The following is a 23,973-nucleotide window of genomic DNA, read 5'->3' as shown; positions in this document are numbered from 1 at the left end:
GAGGTTCATACAGTGTCTATACATAAGAAGGAATATACCAAGGTGGAAATATATATTATTATAAATAATATTTAGCAAATATGGCAAACAAGCATAGAAACTATTAATGACGATTATGCAAAATAGTTATCTGCATATATTCTGTTACAGAGCAACTAGTGATTATTTTCTGAGAAGAGATTGTAAAAAGCAGAAAATAGATATTAGACTCACTATGCACTTGAGAATCTAACATATCCTTTGCAGGCTAAGAACAAAACACCAGCTATCCCCAGACCATAGAAGTGAACCCTTTCTCACCCTCGTGACTGGCAGCGCAGTCTCTAAGTGATAGATAAGATCCTTCTTCTCAGGCTCAGCGAGCCCCCAGCAAACAGCTGGTTGGTATCAGGAATTTGTGTAACACAGGTTGCCGTATTCTCACAGAAGCAGTAAATATCAGCTAATAATTTTCTCCTTTACTGAACTGATGTAGAGAGAGAGATTCAGTTCATAGAAGTTGCTGACAAGTCGGTCTCTCTCCCAGATAGATGCATGCACCGTCAGCTTGCTTTCTTTTCTGCTCTTCCAAACCAAAATTCTTCACAAAGTTCGTTTTCAGCTCTGCTCCAGTGGTCCCTAGGTGACTTTTCTGGACCAATCCGGTCCCATATACACCTGTCCCACAGATAATACAGTCCCAGATAATGAGGCCCATGGCCTTGCAACTGGTACAACTTATTAGAGCTGTTATAGGATGGCGCCTTAATGAGGTGGCTAATGAGGATTACCTCATTACTGTGTCTCATGAAAGTCTCACTCCGTTTCACAAGGAGTGCTAGTGCAAATGTTCAGCATGCCTTGGTATGATTCAGTCAGAACAGTGCTGCGGGAAGTCTTATAGCATCTGTGGTAGTATTGCTCAGAAGAAAAGATGATTTTTGACCTAGTCAGGCTTCAGGTCTGCAAAAGGTGAAATAAGGGTACACCTAGGGTTACCATATGGCTCCAGAAAAAGGAGGACGGATTGAGCCAGCCGGGTTTTACTTCCATTGCTTTCAATGGAAGTAATTGAGCCAGCCGGGTTTTTACTTCCATTGCTTTCAATGGAAAGCAATGGAAGTAAAACCCGGCTGGCTCAATCCGTCCTCCTTTTTCTGGAGCCATATGGTAACCCTAGGTACACCCCTACAGTTGGTAAGTAGGAACTTTGGTTGGCCCCACCCCTCATTCCCCTCTCAGGCCCCCTAGAATAGGCTGTAATTTAGCACAACTTGTATTCAAAACATGATCAGTTTGTAATGTAAGCCCTTTTTAAAAGATAGAGAGAAACCCACAGAATAAATAGCTCAGATAAAAAAAGATATGTTTTGACTTATTTATTCAACAAAAAATTCAACAATGAGTATCATTGTGTGAAAAAGTATGTTAACCTTACATTTAGTATCTGATGGGACTTCCTTGAACAAAATTTCCATGTAAATGTTAAGTCTCTCACATCACCTTTGGGGGATTTTGGCCCATCTTTCCATATGGAACTGCATTCCATGTTTCAGTTGAGACATTTGAGGGCTTCCTGACATGAATATCTTTTTACAAGTCGTGCCACAACTTTTTCAGTAGGGACTTTGACTTGGCCAGTCCAGAGCAAGAAATCTCTTTTAGGGTCCTCTTGCTATATGACCCATTTTTGGCTTAACTTCCATTCACATATGGATCATTTGATATTCTCCTCTAGAATTTTCTAATATAAAGCAGAATTCATGGCTTCATCAATGATGGCATGCCATGCAGTTACTGGCACAGAAAAGCAGCACCATACCCTGATACCTCTACTAGCATAATCGACAGGAAGAGGATCTTACTTTGGAAGGCCCTGTTTGGTTTTCACCAGATAGAATATTTGTTGTGACTGAAAAGATCAATTTTTGACTCTCCTATCTAGAGAATAATATTTTGAGGTCACCCAGATATTTTTTGATAAGCCTGAGATGGGAGAACAGTTTTTCTAGACATTCTCCTGTAAGCACTGTCCCTATTCAGCAGCCCTTTTACAAAGCTGAGGCAGAAAGTGGTCTTAGTCCCCCTTACGTGGGTCTCTCCTTCTATTAATGGTCACATGCTAATTTTCCCCATTAGAGTGTGGCCATTAGCGCATGAGCCCCTACCGCCACCTATTTTGTAGTTGGTAGGGACTCATGCGTTAAACCTATGCTAATTGGTTAGCATGCTGCAAGGATAACCAGCTTTCATAGATGTGCCTACTCTCTACCCCAGACATGCTGCTGCCTTGAAAAAATTTTAAAAAATTTTAGCATGCAGTTTGCTCAAAAATGACTGCTGGATGCCTCGGCGCCCCCCATGGTATGCCATTTTAAGCTGCGGTGAGCATGTAGTAGTTCTTATCACAGCTTTGTAAAAAGGACCCCTTAGTTTGTTCCTTATGGTTGATTCATAACCCTCCATATCAGCTGCAGTGAGAGACCTGCAGATGGCACTCTGATGTTCTTTGACTTTGTGAATGATTTTGCAGTTCGCTTGTACTGTGATTTTGCCAGGATGACTCTGAAATCTTCATCTTTTTACTACTACTACTTATCATTTCTATAGCGGTACAAGGCATACGCAGCGCTGTACACCATACACAAAAAAAGGCAGTCACTTGTAGACACTCTGACAGTGGATGGATAGGGCTCTAAGGGCCCCTTTTACAGAGCAGCAGTAATTCCAACATGGGTTTACCGCTCACTAAACAGGAAGTACCGCCAGTCTACCTCAGCAGCCTGGCGGTACTTCACACCCCCAGCGTGCCATCATATCCGGCGCTACAAAAATGTATTTGTTGTAGCATCGGGGTGTACCCGGCGGTTACTGCCGGGGTTAGTTCAGGAGCCCTTGCGCCACCTCAGTGGGTGGTGGTAAGGGCTCCCTCCCCCTGAAATTGCCACGCGGCAAATGCTTTACTTGCCACACTGCCATTTCCTGCAGAAAAGAAAGACTACCCATTTACCAACTGTGGTAAAAGGGGGCCTCGGCGCATGCCAAAAACATGCACTGACGCCAGTGCAGGTCCCCTTTTGCTGCATCTTGGTAAAAGGGATCCTTTATGTTTACAATTTGTCTTGTAACCCTGGCTAGACAAATAAGGGTCAACTACTTTTATACAGGTCCTTGAATTTCTATCTATGTATCTTTCAGATGAAGAGTTTCTAGTAACTAATAGTATGAAATTCAGAATCTGGGTGTAGGACGTGACAACAAAACCTATCTGTTTGGGTATCAGTTATTTAAGTACCTGATTTAAGGGGTCTTTTACTAACGATTAGCGCATGTTATCTGCTGCAGGGTCTGTTTTATTCCTATGGACCCTGCGGCAGATAACATGCACAAATTGTTAGTAAAAGACCCTCCTTAATTAGCTAATTGTGCTATGGACACTAGGGCTTATTTATTATTTCATGCATCGATTCTTAATTAGTTTTATTCTCCCTATTTTGTGCATTATTTCTTACAAGAAGCACATCATTTTGTTGCATAAAGAAAATAAAAGTTTTAAGTAAACAATGATGCCATAGTAAGTGCATTTCTTTCCGTGTTTTAAGGTGCTTACATTCTTCTTTTCTAGAGGTGGGACAAAATTATTTTAATTGTATGAAATATTTTATCTCCATGTGTTCTTTTTTTAGAATAGTAGGTGCTACAAGCAATTGAGGGGCATTATAAAAATAACAATGTATATGATAAAAGTATAGAAAAAAAAAGATTTAGCACTGAAACAGATGTTAAGTTTAAATTTTAAATAGTGTTTTCTCTTCCTCCCCCCCCAGAGGCGTGGAGCAATTTCTTATGACAGTTCTGATCAGACTGCACTGTATATTCGTATGCTAGGTAAGCATGGTATTTAAATAATGCTAAGATTTTTCAGCTTTCTTATACCGTAGTAATTAATAAAAGAAAAGAATTTGCAGGTGTTAAAACACTTTCCTTTGTTAATGCTACTCTTTTGGCGAAGCAAGCTGCTTTTATTTTTCTGTAGGATAACATAAATAAACATAGTTTGTTTAAAAGGTATTAATAATAAAGGGTTGCAGTGCTGTGTTCTCTGTTTGTTTTTCAGTCTCAGGTTGAAAAGATAAGCGCTTTGTAGCTCTGCAAAATCTGTATATTTTATGCATGCTCGAGTTAAATACTAAAGGGTAATATTCAGCTGTTGGCGGCCAACATTTTTTTGGCTGCTGCAGGCATTATCCCTGGATATTCAGTGCTGGACTGTGTCTGGGCACTGGCATTGTATATCCAGGCATATGCAGCCACTCAACACTTATGGGATAAATGCAGTATTCAGCACTTAACTGTGTAAGATGATGAACTGCAGTTAATCTTGTACGGTTATTTATGCAGTTACCTTATGCAATTAAGCGCTGAATATTGGCACTTAACCACATAAGTGCCAACTCTGCCCCCAGACTGCCCACAAATTAGCCAATTTCAGCTGAGGTTCTAACTGCTGATATTCAGACGTACTAATCAGTTAAATACTGTTGTTGAATGTCCGCGGTTAGCCCCAGACGAGCAATTTATCAAATCACATTGAATAGTGACCCCAAAATGAATATATTGTCTATTCAACGTAGAGTCTCTGTTTCTTTGTTTTCTTGTTTAACATACTGGTGAAATCTATTACACACCTTTCAAAAAATGTTTTATTTTCCCATTTTTGACCTATGAATTCTCATTGTTATGATTCTTAGATTTGTTTTTTTTTCCAGTGCATTAAAGCGCAATTTATAAATTAAGTCTTTCTACTGCAGCAAATTTTTAAACAGCCTAGGTCCCTAACTGTGGGCCTGACTGATCAAGATTTTTCTTTCATACTGTGCTTCTGAGCAGAACTCTTGATGAATTGGGCTCTATATCAGGAGTGAACAAAATCCTGTTCCCAGATGGATGGCCAAGACAAGTGACTTTGGGCTTTGTCCTTTGATTTCTCATTTGAAAAAAATACATACTACTTGAACTGTTATTTTTAAACCTCTGACGTGAAAGGTCTGTGGAATTTCCAACTTAAAACAGCATTTATTCTCCAATGGTAAGTATTTGACACACAGATGGGTCATGTTTCCTGTCACATGCCAGGCTGAGGAGTTTCACAAGACTATAGTTCTAAATCTTAGAACTCTGCCTAGTAACCCACTGTCATTTGTGTTTCTCCAGTCATCAGTTCCACTCAGATATTTATTTTTCTTAGAACCAAACTCATATTCCATTTTGTTCCCTCCCTTATCCGTAGCAGAATTCTCTTTTGAGTTTTCAACCTGATCAGAATCTTTCCCAGTTGGGACAACAGCAGATAGGCCTTCATTTTCCACTACCCATTTTCTCTGCCTTCCCATCTAACCCAATTGTTATAATAATAGGCAGCTGACTGAAAGGCAGATTTTTACGGTGTCTGTAGCTAGAGCCCGAAGTCTAGGTTCAGATTTTGACCAAAAATGCAAGTGCGTTTTCAGCTGAAACTGAACCCCCCCCCCCCCCCCCCCCGCCCCGGTGATCACTTTCCACCCCGTGCCCCACTTTCCCAACACGCAATCTCCAGTTGCTCCTGCTTGTCCTGTTTCCATTTGGCTGCAGAATCGGTGGGGGCAAGAGCATCTGGGGACTGCTTTTTCCACGACGACCCACTAAACCACCAGGAGGTTTAAAGGTAGGCCCGGGGAGAGCCTTTGGGAGGTGGGAGGGAAGGAGGGGGCGCCGAGAGTGATCATGGGAGGGTGGGAGAAGGGGGTTTGGTTTCAGCTGAAACTGAATTGCAAATTTCAGTTACTGGTTTGGTTCTGGTCAAAACTGAGATTCCTTGTCATCAGCAGCAGATGAATCCATTACGAATGGGTTGTGTCCACCTACCAGTAGGGGGAGATAGAGAACACTGAAAACCGTAGTGCCTCTAGGACGGCTAGCTCCATCTGCCTCTCAGTATTTCTCTATCTCCCAGCAGGGTTGGAGTTTCTGCCTGGGGTGGCTCCTGTGCTTTTGCCAGATGTGGCAAAGTGGAGCCATTTTAAAAGCACATAAGTTTGTCCTTTCCCTGCCTTACCCTCCCCCCTGTGTGGATGCAGGCATATAGGTTTGCCCTTTCCTTGCCTTTCCCACCCTCTTCTTCCTCCGGAGTGCCTCTGTAGCTGTTTGCCTCCAACTTTCCTCACAGCGTTAAAAAAAAAAAAAAAAAAAAAAAAAAAAACGCTTTTCAGCGCTGCTATTTCTGAGTCTTTTCCTGACTGTACAGCGTGACCGGAGCTCGTGCACTCGGTCCTTTGAGGTAAGAGCGGTACTCAGCTCATCCAGGGAGGGCCCGCGGACAGCGTTCCGATCGGTGTGATTTTGGCGCAGAGCTACCATTTTTAATTTTATTCCGCTGTTTTTCAGCGATGGCTGCTGAGGGAGTTAAGCGCTGTTCCTGTTGTGGCAAGTGCAGATCAGCAGCGGGCTCCGTAAAACGTGCTGTTGAGACGGTAGAGCCAGTACGAGCATGGTGAGCGATGATTCTTTCCGCTCGATGGAGCTGGCAGCGGGCGCCATCTTGAAAGCGCCACATGGCTCGACCCCCGCGGTTGCGGAGGAGTCTGTGAGAGCAGAGGGGCGCCTCGGGCCGAGGCTACCAGAGGAGCTCCGTTCCCCGTGGCTCCTAATTCGGAGACGGGAGGTCAGGGCGAGTTTTTCTCCCCCGAGTTTGTGCTTATTTTATATAAAGCCTTCATGCTGAAAAGAGCTCTGCCGCAGGTGTCTGACACTGCGTTGCTACCTGGTCCCCCTCCGACTGATGATGGCCTGGGGCTGATATCAGGCGTGGATGCCCCTGAGTGTTGGATGCACGCTAAGCATAGACGGGTAAATTCCCCGTCGGAGAGTGGCGCCACCCCTCTTCCCCCCCCCCCCCCCCCCCCCCCCCCCCCCCCCCCCTGTGGTCGGGCTGTGGGGACTCTGAGGGATCTGGCAGGCCTTCATGGTCTGAGGAGCTAGAGGAAGGTGCCGGTTTGCCACTGGATCTGGATGATCCCACTGCAGTTCGGATTTTCCACTGCGATGAGCTGCCAGCAGTTATCTCTGATGCCTTACAGGCCCTCTCTATTGATGACCCTGTTCAAGGCGAGGCCTCCTCTAGTAATCCGAGGATGGCGAGTACTAAGATGCCTGCTCGTGCCTTTCCTTTGCATGACTCCATCCAAGAGCTTATTTCTGCTCAATGGGCTACTACTACTACTACTACTATTTAACATTTCTAGAGCGCTACAAAGTGTACGCAGCGCTGTACAAACACAGAAGAAAGACAGTCCCTGCTCAAAGAGCTTACAATCTAATAGACAAAAAGTAAAGCATTTAAATTTAAAATATTTAAGCAGTCAAGCACAAGAGAACAGTCACAGAAGGACAGAAGATGTTGAAGGGTGGTCAGTGTGATTAGGTGTAACTCTGGTTGGAGTAGTGGGAGAAGGTGATAGAAGAATAGAAATGGGTGAGGTAAAGTAATGAGTGGGTTGATAGGGAGGTTATATAAGACATGTCACTCTAGGGGTGGGTGGGTAGAGGGGTAGGGTGGGTAGGATTAAGTCTAAAGCAGGAGAAGGTATTCTCTGCAGCCTATCTGTGAGATGGAAAATGCTCTCTGAAGCTGCTGCTATAAGTTGTTAGTTTTCTCTCCCTGAAAGAGATCCAAGCCACACCCACGAAGTTCAAACTGTCAGTGGGGAGGGTGAGGGGAGGAAATGGCAGTGCTTGATGAAAAAGAGAGCTCAGTTTGATAGGAGATATACTATAGGATGTCATTCTGAGGCCAGGCTAAGTCTAAAGCAGGAGAAGGTATTCTCTGCAGCCTATCTGTGAGATGGAAAATGCTCTCTGAAGCTGCTGCTATAAGTTGTTAGTTTTCTCTCCCTGAAAGAGATCCAAGCCACACCCACGAAGTTCAAACTGTCAGTGGGGACGGTGAGGGGAGGAAATGGCAGTGCTTGATGAAAAAGAGAGCTCAGTTTGATAGGAGATATACTATAGGATGTCATTCTGAGGCCAGGCTAAGTCTAAAGCAGGAGAAGGTATTCTCTGCAGCCTATCTGTGAGATGGAAAATGCTCTCACAGCCCCCGAGGGGCCCTTGAAAGTGCCAGGGCGATGGGGCATCTTTACCCTCTGAGTGAGGAGCACTTGGCCCGTTTTGGGATGCCTAAAGTGGATGCCTTAGTCACGGCAGTGACAAGAAAGACCACCCTCCCAGTAGAGGGAGGGGTCGCCCTGAAGGACATTCAGGACCGGCGGCTGAAATCAGAGCTAAAACGGTCCTTTGAGATTTCGGGCCTACCCTTAAGGTCGTCTATTTGCAGTTCTTATGCTGCTCGAGCCTGCCTCTCTTGGTTACAACAGGCAGTGGAACAGCCCGTGGATGGTGCGGAGTCCCTCGCTGAGGTTGCACCGTGCATGGAGTCGGCCTTGTCATTTTTAGCTGACACCCTCTATGCTCTGGTCAGAGCTTCGGCTAAACAGATGTCTGTGGCGGTGTCCGCCCGCCGCCTTCTATGGCTACGGCATTGGGCGGCTGACATGGCCTCTACGCAAAGGCTGGCGAATTTGCCCTTTTGGGGCCTTCTGTTATGGAGAGGAGTTGAAGATTGTTAAAGACCTGGGGGATGCTAAACCCCAGTGGTTACCTGAGGATAGGCCGCAGCCTTCTTCCAAGGGTCAGTTGGTTCCCTCCTCCTCCAGACCTCGCTTCCATGAAGCTAGACGGTATCGCCTGGGGCACTCTGCTGGGTTTACTCAACGTGCCCGCTTTCAGCAGAGGAACTCTTCACTCGGATAAATGCTCCGCAGCGGCAGGCTCAAGGCCAGGAGTTCAGGGCCGTCCTCCATAATGTTGGGACGCCGGTCAACTCGCAGCTGTATGAGGACGCCTTTCCCTCTTTCTCGAGGAGTGGACCAAGATTACCTCAGATCAGTGGGTCCTGGACATGATCAGAGAAGGTTACCGATTGGATTTCGGTGCCCTGGTGAGAGATGTGTTTGTGGAGTCCCGATGCAGCACTGCCGTCAAACGGGCGGCAGTAGAGAAGACCTTACAAGTCTTGTTGCACCTTGGAGCGGTGATCCCTGTGCCTTACGCTGAACACTGCGGTCGTTACTCCATTCTGTGGTGCTGCGAAAAGGCAGGTCTTTTGGCGCATTCTCAACTTAAAGTCAATGAGTCACTAAGAGTGCGGCCTTTTCACATGGTAACTCTGTGCTCCGTCATTGCGGCGGTACAGCCAGGAGAGTTCCTCGTGTCTCTGGACCTAAAAGAAGCTTACTTGCACATTCCTATATGGCCCCCGCACCAACGGTTCCTCCGTTTTGTGGTGTTGGGAAAACATTTCCAGTTTCGGGCCTTGCCTTTTGGCCTTGCCACAGCTCCCCGTACCTTTTCCAAGGTAATGGTGGTAGTAGCTGCCTTTCTCAGGCGAGAGGGTATCTGGGTTCTCCCGTACCTCGACGACTGGCTCATCAGAGCGGACTCTGCAGAAGAGAGTCGTCATGTAACAGCCAGAGTGGTCTCAGTACTTTAATCTCTGGGCTAGGTCGTCAATATTCCTGACCTGAGGCGGTGCAAGCTTCAGAATCAGGTCTGTCTGCTCCTGAGGATGCCTCGCCCGCAAGCTTGGGACTTTGTCCAGCTGTTGGGGTCGATGACGGCCACCTTGGACATGGTGCCATGGGCGAGAGCGCACATGAGAACTCTGCAGATTGCCCTGCTTCAACGATGGTCTCCTATGTCCCAGGATTATCAACACAGACTCACGTGGCTCCCTGCGGCTCGACTCAGTATGGAGTGGTGGCTCTCAGACAGCATGCTGCAGCGAGGAATGCCGCTATCGCTTCCCGATTGGTGCCTGGTGGTAGCGGATGCCAGCCTGAGGGGCTGGGGTGCACGTTGCCAGGGAAGCTATGCCCAGGGTCTGTGGACATCCGAGGAAACAGGGTGGTCCATCAATCGCTTGGAACTGAGAGCAATATTCCAGGCTCTTCTGGCCTTTCACAAGACTCTGGAGGGACTGGCTGTCAGAGTTCTGTCGGACAACACAACAGTAGTGGCCTACATAAATTGACAAGGCGGCACTCAGTGTCAAGCACGGGCCGCAGAGGCCACTCAGATATGCCACTGGGCCGAGCTACATCTGCAGCTTCTGTCAGCAGCTCACATAGCATGTCAGAGCAACGTGCAAGCCGACTTTCTAAGCAGGTATCAAATTGACCCAGTGGAGTGGGAACTGGCAGACAGTGTTCCTTCAGTTCTGTGCCAAATGGGGAACGCCCGTAGCGGATCTTATGGCCTCAAGCACAAATGCCAAAGTCCCGTCCCTTTTCAGCAGATGGAGAGATCCTCGCTCGACGGGGTTGGATGCCTTGGCTGAACCCTGGTCCCCGGGCCTCCTGTATGTGTTTCCTCCTTGGTCCTTAATAGGGCGACTCCTCCTGCGAATTCAGCTGCATCAAGAAGTGGTGATCCTCATGCCCCGGATTGGCCCAGGTGGACCTCTGGTGGATGCTGGTGGAGGCTCCCCTTCCTTTGCCTCTGGTACTGAACCTGTTGACGCAGGGCCCGGTGACCATGGAGGATCCATGCTGTTTTGGTCTTACAGCATGGCTATTGAGAGGGCGCAATTGAGAGACAAGGGCTATTCTAACAAGGTCATCTCCACTCTCTTGCAGGCCCGCAAGCGGTCCACTTCCGTTGCCTATGCTTGGATCTGGCCCCAGTTTGAGGCTCGGTGTGTTTCTAAAGTGATCACACCCATGCGGGCTTCTGTCTCGCCGATACTTGACTTTTTGCAGGATGGTGGACAAAAAGGCTTGGCCTATAATTCCCTGCGTGTTCAAGTGGCAGCATTGGCATGTTTTCGGGGGAAGGTCTCGGGCCTCTCCCTGGCTGCGCATCCGGACATTGCACGGTTTCTTAGAGGAGTGCTTCGGCTCCGGCCTCCCGTGCGGGCCCCTTGTCCAGCTTGGAACCTGGGGCTAGTATTAAAGGCTCTTTAGTGTTCGCCCTTCGAGCCGCTGAGGTGAGCTTCGGAGAAGGATGTGACTCTAAAAAAAACAGTCTTTTTGGTGGCCATTACATCGGCGAAACAGGTGTCTGAGCTCCAGGTGCGGTCCTGTCGAGACCCATTTCTGCAATTCTCAGAGTCCGGAGTTATGGTACGTACAGTGCCTTCCTTCCTGCCTAAGGTAGTTTCAGCGTTTCACCTAAACCAGCCTATTTATCTGCCCTCCTTTTCTAGGGAGGAGTTTCCGGAATCGTTTGGGCAGTTGCACCTTCTGGATGTGTGCAGGGCTCTGTTGTAGTATCTGCAGATGCCAAATGCTTTCAGGACCTCTGATCACCTTTTTGTATTGTTGTTAGGTCCTCGCAGAGGGTCTCCAGCGTCTAAAGCCACTATAGCCTGTTGGCTTAAGGAAGCCATTTTTTCTGCATATCTGCTATCTGGCCGGCCTTCGTCTGACACCTTTAAGGCACTTTCCACAAGCGCGATTTCTTCCTCTTGGGCTGAGACTGGAGCACTCTCTCTTCAAGAGATATGTAGTGCAGCTACTTGGGCTTCTAAGCTCTCTTTTGCTTGTCATTACAGGCTGGATGTGGCTGCCAGGAGGGACGTGCTTTTTGGAGCACAAGTGCTTGCGCGTGGTGTGGCTTGTTCCGCCCTATCTAGGGATTGCTTTGATACATCCCATTCATAATGGATTCATCTGCTGCTGATGACAAGGAAGGGAAAATTAGGTTCTTACCTTGGTAATTTTCTTTCCTTTAGTCACAGCTGATGAATCCTTGATCCCTCCCTGATTGACTCTGTTTTGTGTTCAGTCTTTCCTGCAGACATGTTCCCTCCTTGGGAGAAGTTGGAAAACAGTCTTCAGGATTTCTGTTCTACTACAGGAGGTTGAGTTCGTCCCTCCTTTGTGTTGTTGCTCCTGTTCTGGGGCGTTCGTTCTCTGTGAGGAAAGTTCATGTTATGCTACTTTGCGGTTTAACACTGCTTTGGAAGCTTCAAAATACTGAGAGGCAGATGGAGCTAGCCGTCCTAGAGGCACTATGGTTTTCAGTGTTCTCTATCTCCCCCTGCTGGTAGGTGGACACAACCCATTCGTAATGGATTCATCTGCTGTGACCAAAGGAAAGAAAATTACCAAGGTAAGAACCTAATGTTCCCATCCCAGTTTTGGTCAGCCTCTGTCTCTAGCCACTGCTGGCCCAAGGACTAGGACACAGGTCTAGTGTTGAACTTGGTCATAAGCTGAGCTTCCTTTTCTATCCCTTATAAGTGTATTATGGCAGGTTTCAGGATACATGGTATAACTTGCTGAGATCCTAAGATGGTAGCTATATGCTGTTTTACTGTTTTGAGTGGTGTATGATAAAAGGCTAAAAATATTTATGGGGAAACATTGACAAGGCAGGATACAGAAGAAGGCCTTGGTTACAGCAGATACATCATAAACAAGAAGTAAACATTATCATATGACAATTGTAGGGTAGAGAGACTCAAAGCAAGAGGGGAAAAAAGCATTAGGACACTGCAATCAGTGTGCCAGCAAACATGGCAAGAATAGAGTAGGGAAAAGGATGACTCAGTGGTTAGTTGAGCGAGAAGGCCAAGGTAAACGAGTATGTCTTCAGTGCTTCTTTTTTTTTTTTTTTTTTTTTTTTTTTTTAAGTTAGAGAACAAGGTGTCAGCATGAATATAAACTGGAAGGATATTCCATATGTTAGGAGCCACAACACTAAAACTGCTTCGTCATACCTCATTGGAGTGTAACTGAAGATGGAACAGGGTTACCAGCATGTTTATCCTTTGAAAATGTTCATCTTACAGATAACAAGGTAGTGAGTGTTTAAAATAGGATTTCATTCATTATGGATTCATTAGCATTGTTAATAGAAACTCCTCACTCATAACACTTGATGCACTGCACAATTTAGAAACTCATTGTTTCAGTACATTGAGAATACTTTCTTTTTGTTGGCTCTTTATTAGTTTGAAATAGTGTTGGCTTAGTATTAATAAGTATCTTTAGAATGCTTCAGCATAGCCTTTTTTTTCAGAAATGCCTCAGTTTCACTTGTGTTCTGAAGTATTTCATTGGTACTTTTCTGCAGCGACAAGCCTTCAACATCTGTAGAGTATTTCAGGCATTATTTGTCTGAAAATGTCTGATCCTCTACTTCAATATATCTCATAAAAATTCTGTGTCTTAGGATATCTTTGGCTTAGAGATATATTAACAAGGCTTGTGTACCTCTGCATACTAATACTTTAAGGTGAATTAATGCTTCAAAAAGCATCGCAGGAGTCCTCTTAATCTTCCAGTTCCTTTTGCATTGAATTCATAGTATCTTGATACTTAAGAGTTCAACAGGAGATGGTTAGCAAGAGGATTATTCTAGACTCCCATCGGGGTCATTTCTCAAGCAACTGGTAACAGAACTCGTACATGAAAGGATATATTAGACCTGGTACATACAGAAGGAAAGTGTTCTTGATGTCAAAAAGAGAAAAGACCTGATGTTCTGTGATTCCCAGGTGGTGTATGTACAGGAACAAGAGCAGAATTGGGCCTGAGGTCAGGTTAAGACTGGGGAGAGTAAAGAAAGGAGCTGTTCTTAAGAGCAGCATATTCAGAAACTATGGAAAATACAATTTTGGAAAAAAAAGCCAACATAAATGAAATGATGTAAATGATAGCAGATAAAGACCTGAATGGTGCATCCAGTCTGCCTATCAGTCACACTCATTATCAATTCATAATTAAAACAATGAATGTGATGTAAAATATTTGATCATGGTCTTTCTTTGGCGTTTATGAGAGAGACCGTAGAAGTCTACCCAGCCCTGTCATTACATTCCTACTACTGGAGTTGTTGTCAAAGCCCAGTCCAGCCTATCCATCTTGTCATTTGCAGGACACAGACCGTAAAAGTCTGCTTGGCACTGTCCTCTGGTTTCAGCCACTGAAATTGCTGTCGAATCCCTTTCCATCTCATTCTAAACTGGATTGTCGTATACGGGACACAGACCCTTCAAGTCTGCCCTGAACCGGTCCCTAGTTCACCACAGCCGGAGTCGCCATCTAAGTATCACTCGACACATCCACACACATGCAGCCATTTAAGTTTAGGATTTTTTATACCATTTATTTTCTGATTAGAGATCCTCTGTGTTCATCAAGTTTCAAGTTTTTTTTAAGACTTTCCATCCCGCCCAACAGAGCAATCTATCTGAGTGGGCGTACAATCTAAAAAGAAGGGAGAGACAAGAAAAGAAAGGAAAACTAACATACACTACTAACATGGAAATATAAGGAATCAGGGTAGAACTACAATATAAATAGAAAAGAGAGGGGAAGGGGAAAAACAATGTGTAGGGGAAAACTGTTCATAGGTAAAGTAACCTTATCTTGAACAAAATTAAGCATAAGCATCTTGAAATAGGAAAGTCTTAAGGTCTGTTTTAAAGAGAGATAGCGAAGTGATTTGTCTGAAATGGGATGTCAGAGAGTTCCATAACTTAGGTTCTTGAAACACAAACATGGTGTGTCTGCTGTGTTTGTGGAAAAGCTCTCTTTGCGACAGAATGGAGAGAAGGTTGTGTTGCGATAATCGTAGTGCTCATGTTTGTGTATAAGGGATAAGGTATCTCAGAAAATAGAGGTTTAGAGACAGCAAGAGTTCTATTAATTAGCAGGATTTTGTAAGTGATGCGATTTGAGATGGGAAGCCAGTGTGAAGATTTAAGATAACCTGGTCAAATTTCTTAAGGTGATAAAAGACTCTGATAGCGGTGTTTTAAACTAGTTGTAAGCAGTGTTGATTCTTAATATGAAGGTCTAAGTAGAGGGAGTTGCAATAATCCAGTTGGGAATCCAAAGCCGTTTTGAATTCCATCATTTTTGTATTTACTACCTCAGATCATGTAACCTATTGGATTCTAGGAAGTTCACTATCCTTTTCCTTCAGCAATGTTTCCATTACTTTTCCAGCAACTGAAGTGAGGCTTACTAGCCTGTACTTTCCTGCTTCTTCTCTGTTGCCACTTCTGTGAAGAGGGACCACATCTGTTCTTCTCCAATTCTGCGGAACCTCACCCTTGTCCAAAGATTTATTAAACAATTTTCAAATATTGACGGGGAGGACCTCCAAAGTACTGGCTGCCAAGTTTCATATTTATCAGCCAGCACAGGCTTAGAGGTCAGCTGGTAAATTTTTACTAGAAGCTCTGTCGTATCAGGTGATCAAACTGGATGCGTGTTGAAATGCTATATTTCATATTGCAGGGCCCCAATGGTGGAATAAATTACAGTGTTGAGAGCAATACAAGATTTGGAAACATTTGAAAACACATTTATTTTTAAAGGCTTATGAGGGGGGAACAGTTAATACTGTAGACTAATGAAATGGCAAAAGCACAAAAGATGTCATTAATACTATAGTTTAAGATACATAGAGGTCTATTTTAAGTTGTTGGTGTTTTTTTGTGATATTATGTAAGTCTAATTTTGATATTGTGGATGTGCTGTTTGTAATCTGCCTAGAACCTAGTTAGTGCAGAATATAAGGTTTTTTTGTTTTGTTTTAATAAAATCTTTAAGAGGACCTATCAGAACCTCTCTGAGCTCCTTCAGTATTTTGGGATGGATCCCGTCCGGTCCCATCGCTTTGTCCACCTTCAATTTTTCCAGTTCATAAACACTTTCTTCCGTGAAGGGTATGATATCCACTCCATTCTCCTATGTATCTTTGCCAGCTGATCATGGTCCATCTCCAGGATTTTATTCCATGAACACAAAAGTATTTGTTTAGCACAGTTGCTTTTCCCCTATCACTCTCCACATAGTGGTCCACAGCATCTTTCAGTCTCACAATTCCCGTTTTTAGCCTTCCTCCTTTCACTAATAAGCTTGAAAAAATTTGTCTTCCCTCCTTACATTTCTTAGCCATTTGTTCTTCTGTCTGTGTTTTCACCAGACGTATATCTCTCTTGGCTTTTTAAAGTTTTTCCGGTATTCTTTTTTGTGTGTGTCCTTTTCTTGAGTTTTTCTGTATTTCATGAACACCAACTCTTTCGCCTTTATTTTCTGAGCCATTTGTTTGGAGAACCATATCAGTTTGCTTTTTTTCTTGCTTTTATTTACTGTCTTTATTTAAAGGTCAGTAGCCATTTTTATAGCTCCTTTCAGCCTGGACCACTCTCTTTCCACTCAATTTTCCTCCTATTCAATCAGCTCTTTCTTCAGGTATGCCCCCATTTTACTAAAGTCATCATGTTTGAAATATAGGACTTTGAGTTTTGAGTGGCTACCCTCCACTTTAGCTGTTATGTCAAACCAAACCATTTGATGATCACCAGATGGGCACCCACTCGGACATTAGACACACTTTCCCCATTTGTGAGCACCAGATCCAGCGTCTCTCCTTTCCTTGTGGGTTCAGTCACCATTCGTCTGAGCAGAGCACTTTGAAAGGCATCCACAATCTCTCTTTTTTTTCTGATTCCACAGATGGAACTTTCCATAAGCTCCAGGCTTGGGGCTTGGTGGAAGCGGTGCCATTCACCGATCCTGAAGTGCTGGTATCACACAAGCCGACGACGGAAGCAGCTGAAACGTGACCGCGGAGCCGACGGTGAGCCCAAAGGCTGAGATTGACGGCTGCAATCGGAAGCCGGGAGACTGGAGTATTTGGAAGACAGGAGCACTGAGGAGCACCAGCATAGAGGGCCCATACTTAGCTCCAGACGACCCATACCTTAGCCTCTGCCTGGCCCACAACCACACTTCTCCTGCTAGTTCGGACTGTGGTCTAATTGCAAGGCTGCAGGGGGAGACTGGATCTGACTGAGCCAGAAGATTGAAATTTTCTCATCTGAGTACAAACCAAATCTGGTTCTACTTTCTTTTTGACCCTATTTAAAAGAGGCATTTAGGAGGAGAGACCGAGGCTTCCACTGCTGAGGCCTGGACGAGCTTCACCTGGCGCCTCCGCCCCCTACCAGCCGAGACGCCCTTCTCATGGGACCCACACCAAACCACTAATTCCTAGGCCCAACCACGCTGCCCACCTGATGCTCGTCTGACGCCTCGCAGCCCACAAGTCGCACGGACTATGCCGCGGCGGACTACCGGGTCTCGCACATCGCTGGACGAAACACATGGGCGGACGCCAGTTCGGACACCCCAATTTTACAACTCCACCCCAACCAACAGCACAATGCCCTTCTAATGGAACCTCTCTGCCTCCAACTAGCAGAACGGTGTCCAGAGCTACAGAGCTCTGCGCCCAGGACATTACTCTTGAGCATCTGTGAGTAATTTAACTATCCCCAAATTGACACCAAAATGAATACAATCAAAATACTCCTAGCAATCTTTCACTCTTTCACTGACCCACCTAACACTATCCATCCCACTTACAGAATATAATATCATACCCATCCTACAAAATCACCAAGGACTAATCAAACACTCCATACTTCACCAAACTGATACCCACCAAATTAAAGGAAGATTATCTAAATAGTCAGTACCAACAAAACGGAAGGAAAGATCACAACAGACACACACCATCCAACGAACGACAACTAACAAAAATCCACACAACATCAAACCTAGCAGCACCATACCAAAATATCTAAGTGGGCTACATTAATGCTAGGTCCGTAGTTAACAAAACAACAACAATATCAGACTGGATTAACTCAGAAAACCTCGATCTTATCTTCATCATTGAAACTTTGATCCACAATCAAAAGGACCCCATAATCCTTGAACTATGCCCTCAAGGTTACAAAATCACTCAATGGACCAGATTGGAAAAGAGAGGTGGAGGCATAGCACTAATCTACCGCGCACAATTCACTATCGAAACCATTGCCGAGTCCATAACACCCCAACTAGAAATTGCTTCACTCAGAATCCAAAACAAATCCCTGATCAATCAACTGAACTGCATCCTGTTTTACAGACCGCCCGGTAACTGGAACGAAAGCCAGCCTATCTTCATGGACTTCATCTCCATCTCAAACACTTGTGTAAACAACTCCAATACACTAATACTAGGAGACATAACCTACACCTAGAAGACCCCAACTCCGCCAATGCACGCGGATGCAAAGACTTCTTACAGTCCTGGGATCTCAAATGGCCTCACATGCAAGCTACCCACATCAAGGGACACACACTGGACCTCTTATCACACAAACTGTCCACAGATCATAACCTATTAATAACAGACATAAAATGGTCAGAAACACCTTGGACCGACCACCACAAACTGAACCTATCCCTAAATTGCCGAAAGAAGGGATTAAATTGTACACCAGAACAAACAACTTACACTACGAGAGGGCAAATAGATCCACAAGCGTTCTGGCAACAGATATGACAACGGATGGACAACACGAACTGACTCCATACATTATCTCAATCACTGGGAGGATAGATGCAGAAGCGTACTAAACAAAATAGCACCCTTAAAGACAAGAATATCAAGAAGACAAAACTCGGTACCATGGTTCAATGACGAATTAAAAAAAACTCAAAACACAATCCAGAAAACTTGAACGAGCATGGAAAAAAATAAAAGATGAACATACACTCAATGCATGGAAACAAATATACAGGAAATACAAATATGCAATAAGACAAACCAAAAGGTCCTATTACAAAATTAAATTAGGACCGGCTAACAAAGATCTGAAGAAGCTATTTCAACTCGTAAATAAGTTACTAGACACCACCCCTGTCACCACAACTTACACAGACATCCCACCCGCAGACAAACTGGCTACCTACTTTAACGAAAAAATAACAAAATTACGCAGCACTCTTCCTCATCATATCATCAAAAACTTCTTCGACCTGGACCTAATCCCGGGTGGATATGCAGCTGGACCGCATCTGGTCAACATTTAATCTACTCACCACTGAATCAGTTACACAAACTACTCATAGGTTTGCCAATACCCACTGCAAATTGGACATATGTCCCAGTCATCTACTTAAATCCGCCCCCGGCCGCTTCATAGAAGACCTCACATACCACCTAAACTATATGCTACAACAAGGTTTCTTTCCACGAGGAATATGGTGACATCCTACTTACCCCTATACCAAAAGACACTAAGAAAAACACAAACAATCTCACCAACTACCACCCAGTTGCGTCCATCCCTCTAGTAGTAAAATTAATGGAGAGCTTGGTGACCAAACAGCTTACACAATACATGGATAAGTTCTCAATATTACATGACTCACAATCAGGATTCTGCTCCCACCATAGTACTGAAACTGTCCTAGTCACTCTCCTGGCCAAATTCAAGTAGGAAATAGCCACAGGTAAAAGCATATTTCTCCTCCAATTCGACATGTCAAGCCCATTTGACATGGTAAACCACAGTATGCTACTAAGACTCCTTGGCCACTTCGGGATTGATGGAAATGTACTTAATTGGATCAAGGGTTTTCTAACCACCAGAACATACCAAGTAAAATCAAATTCAAACATATCACCACCGTGGAAAGCAGCCTGCGGAGTACCTCAAGGATCACCATTATCACCAATACTCTTCAACATGATGATTATGATCCCACTGGCAAAGTCCTTATCCAATCGAGGCCTCAACCCGTTCATCTATGCAGATAATGTTACAATTTACATTCCCTTCAGACATGCCTTGACAGAAATAACCAGTGAAATCAATGATGGCCTGAACATCATGGACTCTTGGGCAAACTCATTCCAATTGAAACTGAACACTGAAAAAACACACTGCCTCATCTTCTCATCTCTACATAACAAGTACAAACCCACAACCATAAACACCCCAGGACACACCCTCCCTACTACTGCTTATTTCTATAGCGCTACTAGACGTATACAGCCCTCACAGCCTAAAAATACTCGGCGTCACAATCGACCACAACCTTACTCTCGAGAGCCAAGTAAACACCATAATAAAGAAAATGTTCTATTCAATGTGGAAACTCAAACGAATAAAACCTTTCTTCCCGAGTGAAACTTTTCGAAACCTAATACAATCAATGGTCCTAAGCCATGCAGATTACTGCAACGGAATCTATGCGGGATGTAAAGAAAAACTCACAAAAAAACTCCAGACCACCCAAAACACAGCAGCCAGACTGATATATGGTAAAACACGATTCGAAAGTGCTAAACCCCTTCGAGAAAAGCTGCACTGGCTCCCAATGAAAGAACGGATCATCTTCAAAATCTGCACTTTGGTCCACAAAATTATCTATGGCGTAGTCCCAGGGTACATGACTGACCTCATAGATCTACCAACCAGAAACAGAATCGGATTATCACGATCATACCTAAACTTACATTGCCCAAATTGCAAAGGACTTAAATACAAAACTACTTATGCATCCAGCTTCTCCTACATAAGCGCACAACTTTGGAATGTACTCCCAAAAGCTGTGAAAACAATCCATGACCACCTAAACTTCAGAAATCACTAAAAACCCACCTCTTCAAAAAGGCCTATCCCACCGATCCAACGTATAACCCCCCACACCCAACACAGCAGAACCAATGATCGTACTGGACAATTTACAATCTTCATTCCCTTGACCCTGATGACGCTTGATTCACACCTACCTCATTTGACCACAATATAACCTTGTATTTGTTATCAACTGAATTGGCAAACACCTTTACGGTACTATGTAAGCCACATTGAGCCTGCAAATAGGTGGGAAAATGTGGGGTGCAAATGTAACAACTAAAATATAAATAAAATATCCAGCAGGTTGAAGTCATCCAGTAACAGCACTTCGCCATTTCTTTCCCAATTTTTTTTGAGATCTACAACCAGATCTTTGTCAAGTTGTTCCGATTGTGTCGGAGGTCTATAGATAACACCCATGTGGATAGAGGTTCCATCTTCTCTTTTCAAGGTGATCCATATTGCGCTTTGCTTTCCTTTGGCTCCCTGCATTTCAGTCACTTTGATGTTATTTCTCACACATAGAGCTACTCCTCACCTGTCTGACCATCTCTATCTTTCATAGATTATCAATAGAAATCAAACAAAATAAAACATGGAAAAGAAAATAAGATACCTTTTTTTATTGGACATAATACATTTCTTGATTAGCTTTCGAAGGTTGCCCTTCTTCGTCAGATCGGAAATAAGCAAATGTGGTAGCAGATAGTATATATAAGAGAAACATCAAAGCATTACTTTGACAGTCTGACAGAGTGGGAGGGTGGGGGTATGCATGGGGACATCAAAGCATTTCATTGATATTCTAACAGAATGGGTGTTGGTAGGTGAGATGAGGGTAATAAACAGAGAAATAAAGAGAAATACAGCTTTATGGTTTATAATGGGTTAGAAAACCTAGATCCTTAAGTTCTGTTTGTTGGGTGTCAAAATATTCAATCATTCTTATTTCAAAGGTCTTACGTTCCTGTATAGTTTTAAAATTACCTTTCAGTATTCTTACTGTGAAATCACTGTTGCAGTGTTCTGGTCTTGTGAAGTGTTGGCCCACAGGGGTGGGGGCTTGACTGGCACCGGCTATTTTCATGTGATGTCTGTGCAGATTGAATCTTGTCTTAAGCATCTGGCCTGTTCTCCAATATAGCATCCTTCGTTACATTTTTTACACTGAATGATATATACCACATTGGAAGATGAGCATGTAAAATAGTCCTTTATGTTGAATATTTTTCCCTTGTGAATGACTGTGGAGTCTTCTGAAATGTTTTGGCATAGTTTGCAGCTGGCTGTGTTACATGGAAACGTGCCCTTTTCTTTTCCATCTGTGTTGGAAGTTTACTTCTGATCAGCTTGTGTTTTAAATTTGGTGGCTGTCGGAAGGCCAGCACTAGTGGGGATGGGAATATCTCTTTCAGTAATTCATCTTCCTGGAGTAGTGGCTGTAGGTCTCTTTTGATTTTCCTCAGTTTCTCCAGCTCTGGGTTGTATGTCACTACAAGGAGAATTCTGTCTGTGGCTTTTTTTTCTTTGTACTGTAGCAAATTTTCCCTGGGTGTTTTGAGGGAGGAGGCAATATTCTTGGAGATTATTTTGGGGGTGATTCTGTTTGAAGGATGCAGTCAGGGTTTCAAGGTGTCTGTCTCTATCCTCTGGGTCCGAGCAGATACGGTGGTATCTTGTGGCTTGGCTGTAAATAATGGATCTTTTTGTATGTGAAGGGTGGAAGCTGGAGTTGTGGAGGTAGCTGCATCTGTCTGTGGGTTTCTTGTATATAGATGTTTGTATAAAGCCATCACTGAGACTGTGATGTCCAAAAAAATTGACTTTTTCTGGGGAGTAGTCAATTTTGAATCTGATTGTAGGATGGTATGTATTGAAGGAATAGTAAAATTGTTTGAGTTTCTTCCCCCTCCGTCCAAATCATAAAAATGTCATCGATGTACCAGTAGTATTTTAGAGGTTTGGTCTGGTATGTATTCAGAAATGTCTCTTCCAGCTCAGCCATAAAAAGGTTGGCATATTGGGGTGCTGTCCTGGTGCCCATTGCAGTGCCCATTATTTGTAGATAGATATCATTGTTAAAGCGGAAGTAGTTGTCTTCAAGTCTAGGCTTAAAGCCCACCTCTTTGCTACTGCTTTCGACTCCTAACCATGACTCTCTTACTCAACACCCTCACTTATCACCCCTACCACTGCAATTTCTCCACCCCTAGCTGTCTGTTCGTCTGTCCAATTTAGATTGTAAGCTCTGTTGAGCAGGGACTGTCTTTTCATGTTAATTTGTACAGCGCTGCGTAAGTCTAGTAGCGCTATAGAAATGTTTAATAGTAGTAGTAGTAGTAGTAGTTGTGAGTTAAAATGAATTTGTTTAATTTTGTAATAGTTTCTGGTGAGTATTGATGGTCCAGTGTGGATTTTTTTTAGGATTCTTCCACATGCAGCTATGCCATCCGCATTGGGAATGTTGCTGTATAGTGATTCTTCATCCATCATGACTAGAAGGGTGTTTGGTGGTAATTGTTTGATATTTTTCAATTTATTCAGAAAGTCTGTGGTGTCTTGTATGAAGCTGTTAGTTTTGTGCACGAGAGGTTTCAGAATTCCCTCTATGAGTCCAGATATTTCCTCCGTGAGCGTGCTAATACCTGATATGATTGGTCTGCCCGGGTTTCCAGGTTTGTGGATTTTGGGTAACATGTAGAATGTGCCCACAGAAGGCTGGTTTGGTATGAGTTTCTTCAGATGTGGCTGTGCTTGTGTAGGAAATGTTCTGATAAGATCTTTTGGCTGCTTTTGTATAATCCTGTGTGGGGTCCTCAGTTAGTTTCCTGTAGTATTTGTTGTCTGAGAGCTGTGTCCATAATTAGCACTGCGCCTCCTTTGTCTACGGGTTTCATCTTATTTTCTTTTCCATGTTTTATTTTGTTTGATTTCTATTGATAACCTTTAAGAGTGGACTAACACGGCTACCACACCTCTCTACTTATAGATAGATTATAAACCTGGTATGTTTGTGTCCCATTCATGGGAGTCCTTGAACCTTATCTCCGTGATAGCAACATCTAAATCTGCCTCTACCATTAGGGCTTGCAGATCATGAACATTGTTGTTTACCTCAAGCATTTGTGGTCATTGTTTTCCAGCTACATTTCAGTGGCAGTCTCATCTTCTGTATAGTTTTTTTTTTTTTTGTTTAGTCTCACCTTCTACGGTATTGCAAAGAAATTAATTGGTAAGTTTGTTTCCATTGCTTTCTTTACTATAGTCACAGCTTGTCTTTTGGTAGGGGTGACTACCTGAATTGACCTTCTTCCAAAAGCCACCCCCACCTTTTAGTTTAAATACCTAGAAGCATATTGTCTGAATTTCTCACCAAAGATTATTTTTCCTGCCACAATTAGATGCAGTCCATCATTATAAGTGTAGCCTTTTGTTTTTCCATCTATTGCCCCATC

At 43.9% G+C, this 23,973-nt stretch overlaps 1 protein-coding gene across 1 annotated transcript in view; it reads left to right on the top strand.

The window, feature by feature from the left end:
- Positions 1–23,973, top strand: part of PDE7A (phosphodiesterase 7A) — a 333,862-nt gene that overhangs the window by 96,344 nt on the left and 213,545 nt on the right. Inside the window, exon 2 of the mRNA XM_030215118.1 lies at positions 3,807–3,867. Coding sequence (XP_030070978.1) covers positions 3,807–3,867 — 61 coding nt within the window. The remainder of the gene's footprint in view (positions 1–3,806; positions 3,868–23,973) is intronic.

The sequence above is a fragment of the Microcaecilia unicolor genome, chromosome 1 (assembly GCF_901765095.1).
Source record: "Microcaecilia unicolor chromosome 1, aMicUni1.1, whole genome shotgun sequence".
In the NCBI taxonomy this organism is placed as follows: domain Eukaryota; kingdom Metazoa; phylum Chordata; class Amphibia; order Gymnophiona; family Siphonopidae; genus Microcaecilia; species Microcaecilia unicolor.
The sequence above is the reverse complement of the archived record's forward strand: the minus strand, read 5'-3'. Positions and strand labels throughout refer to the sequence as shown.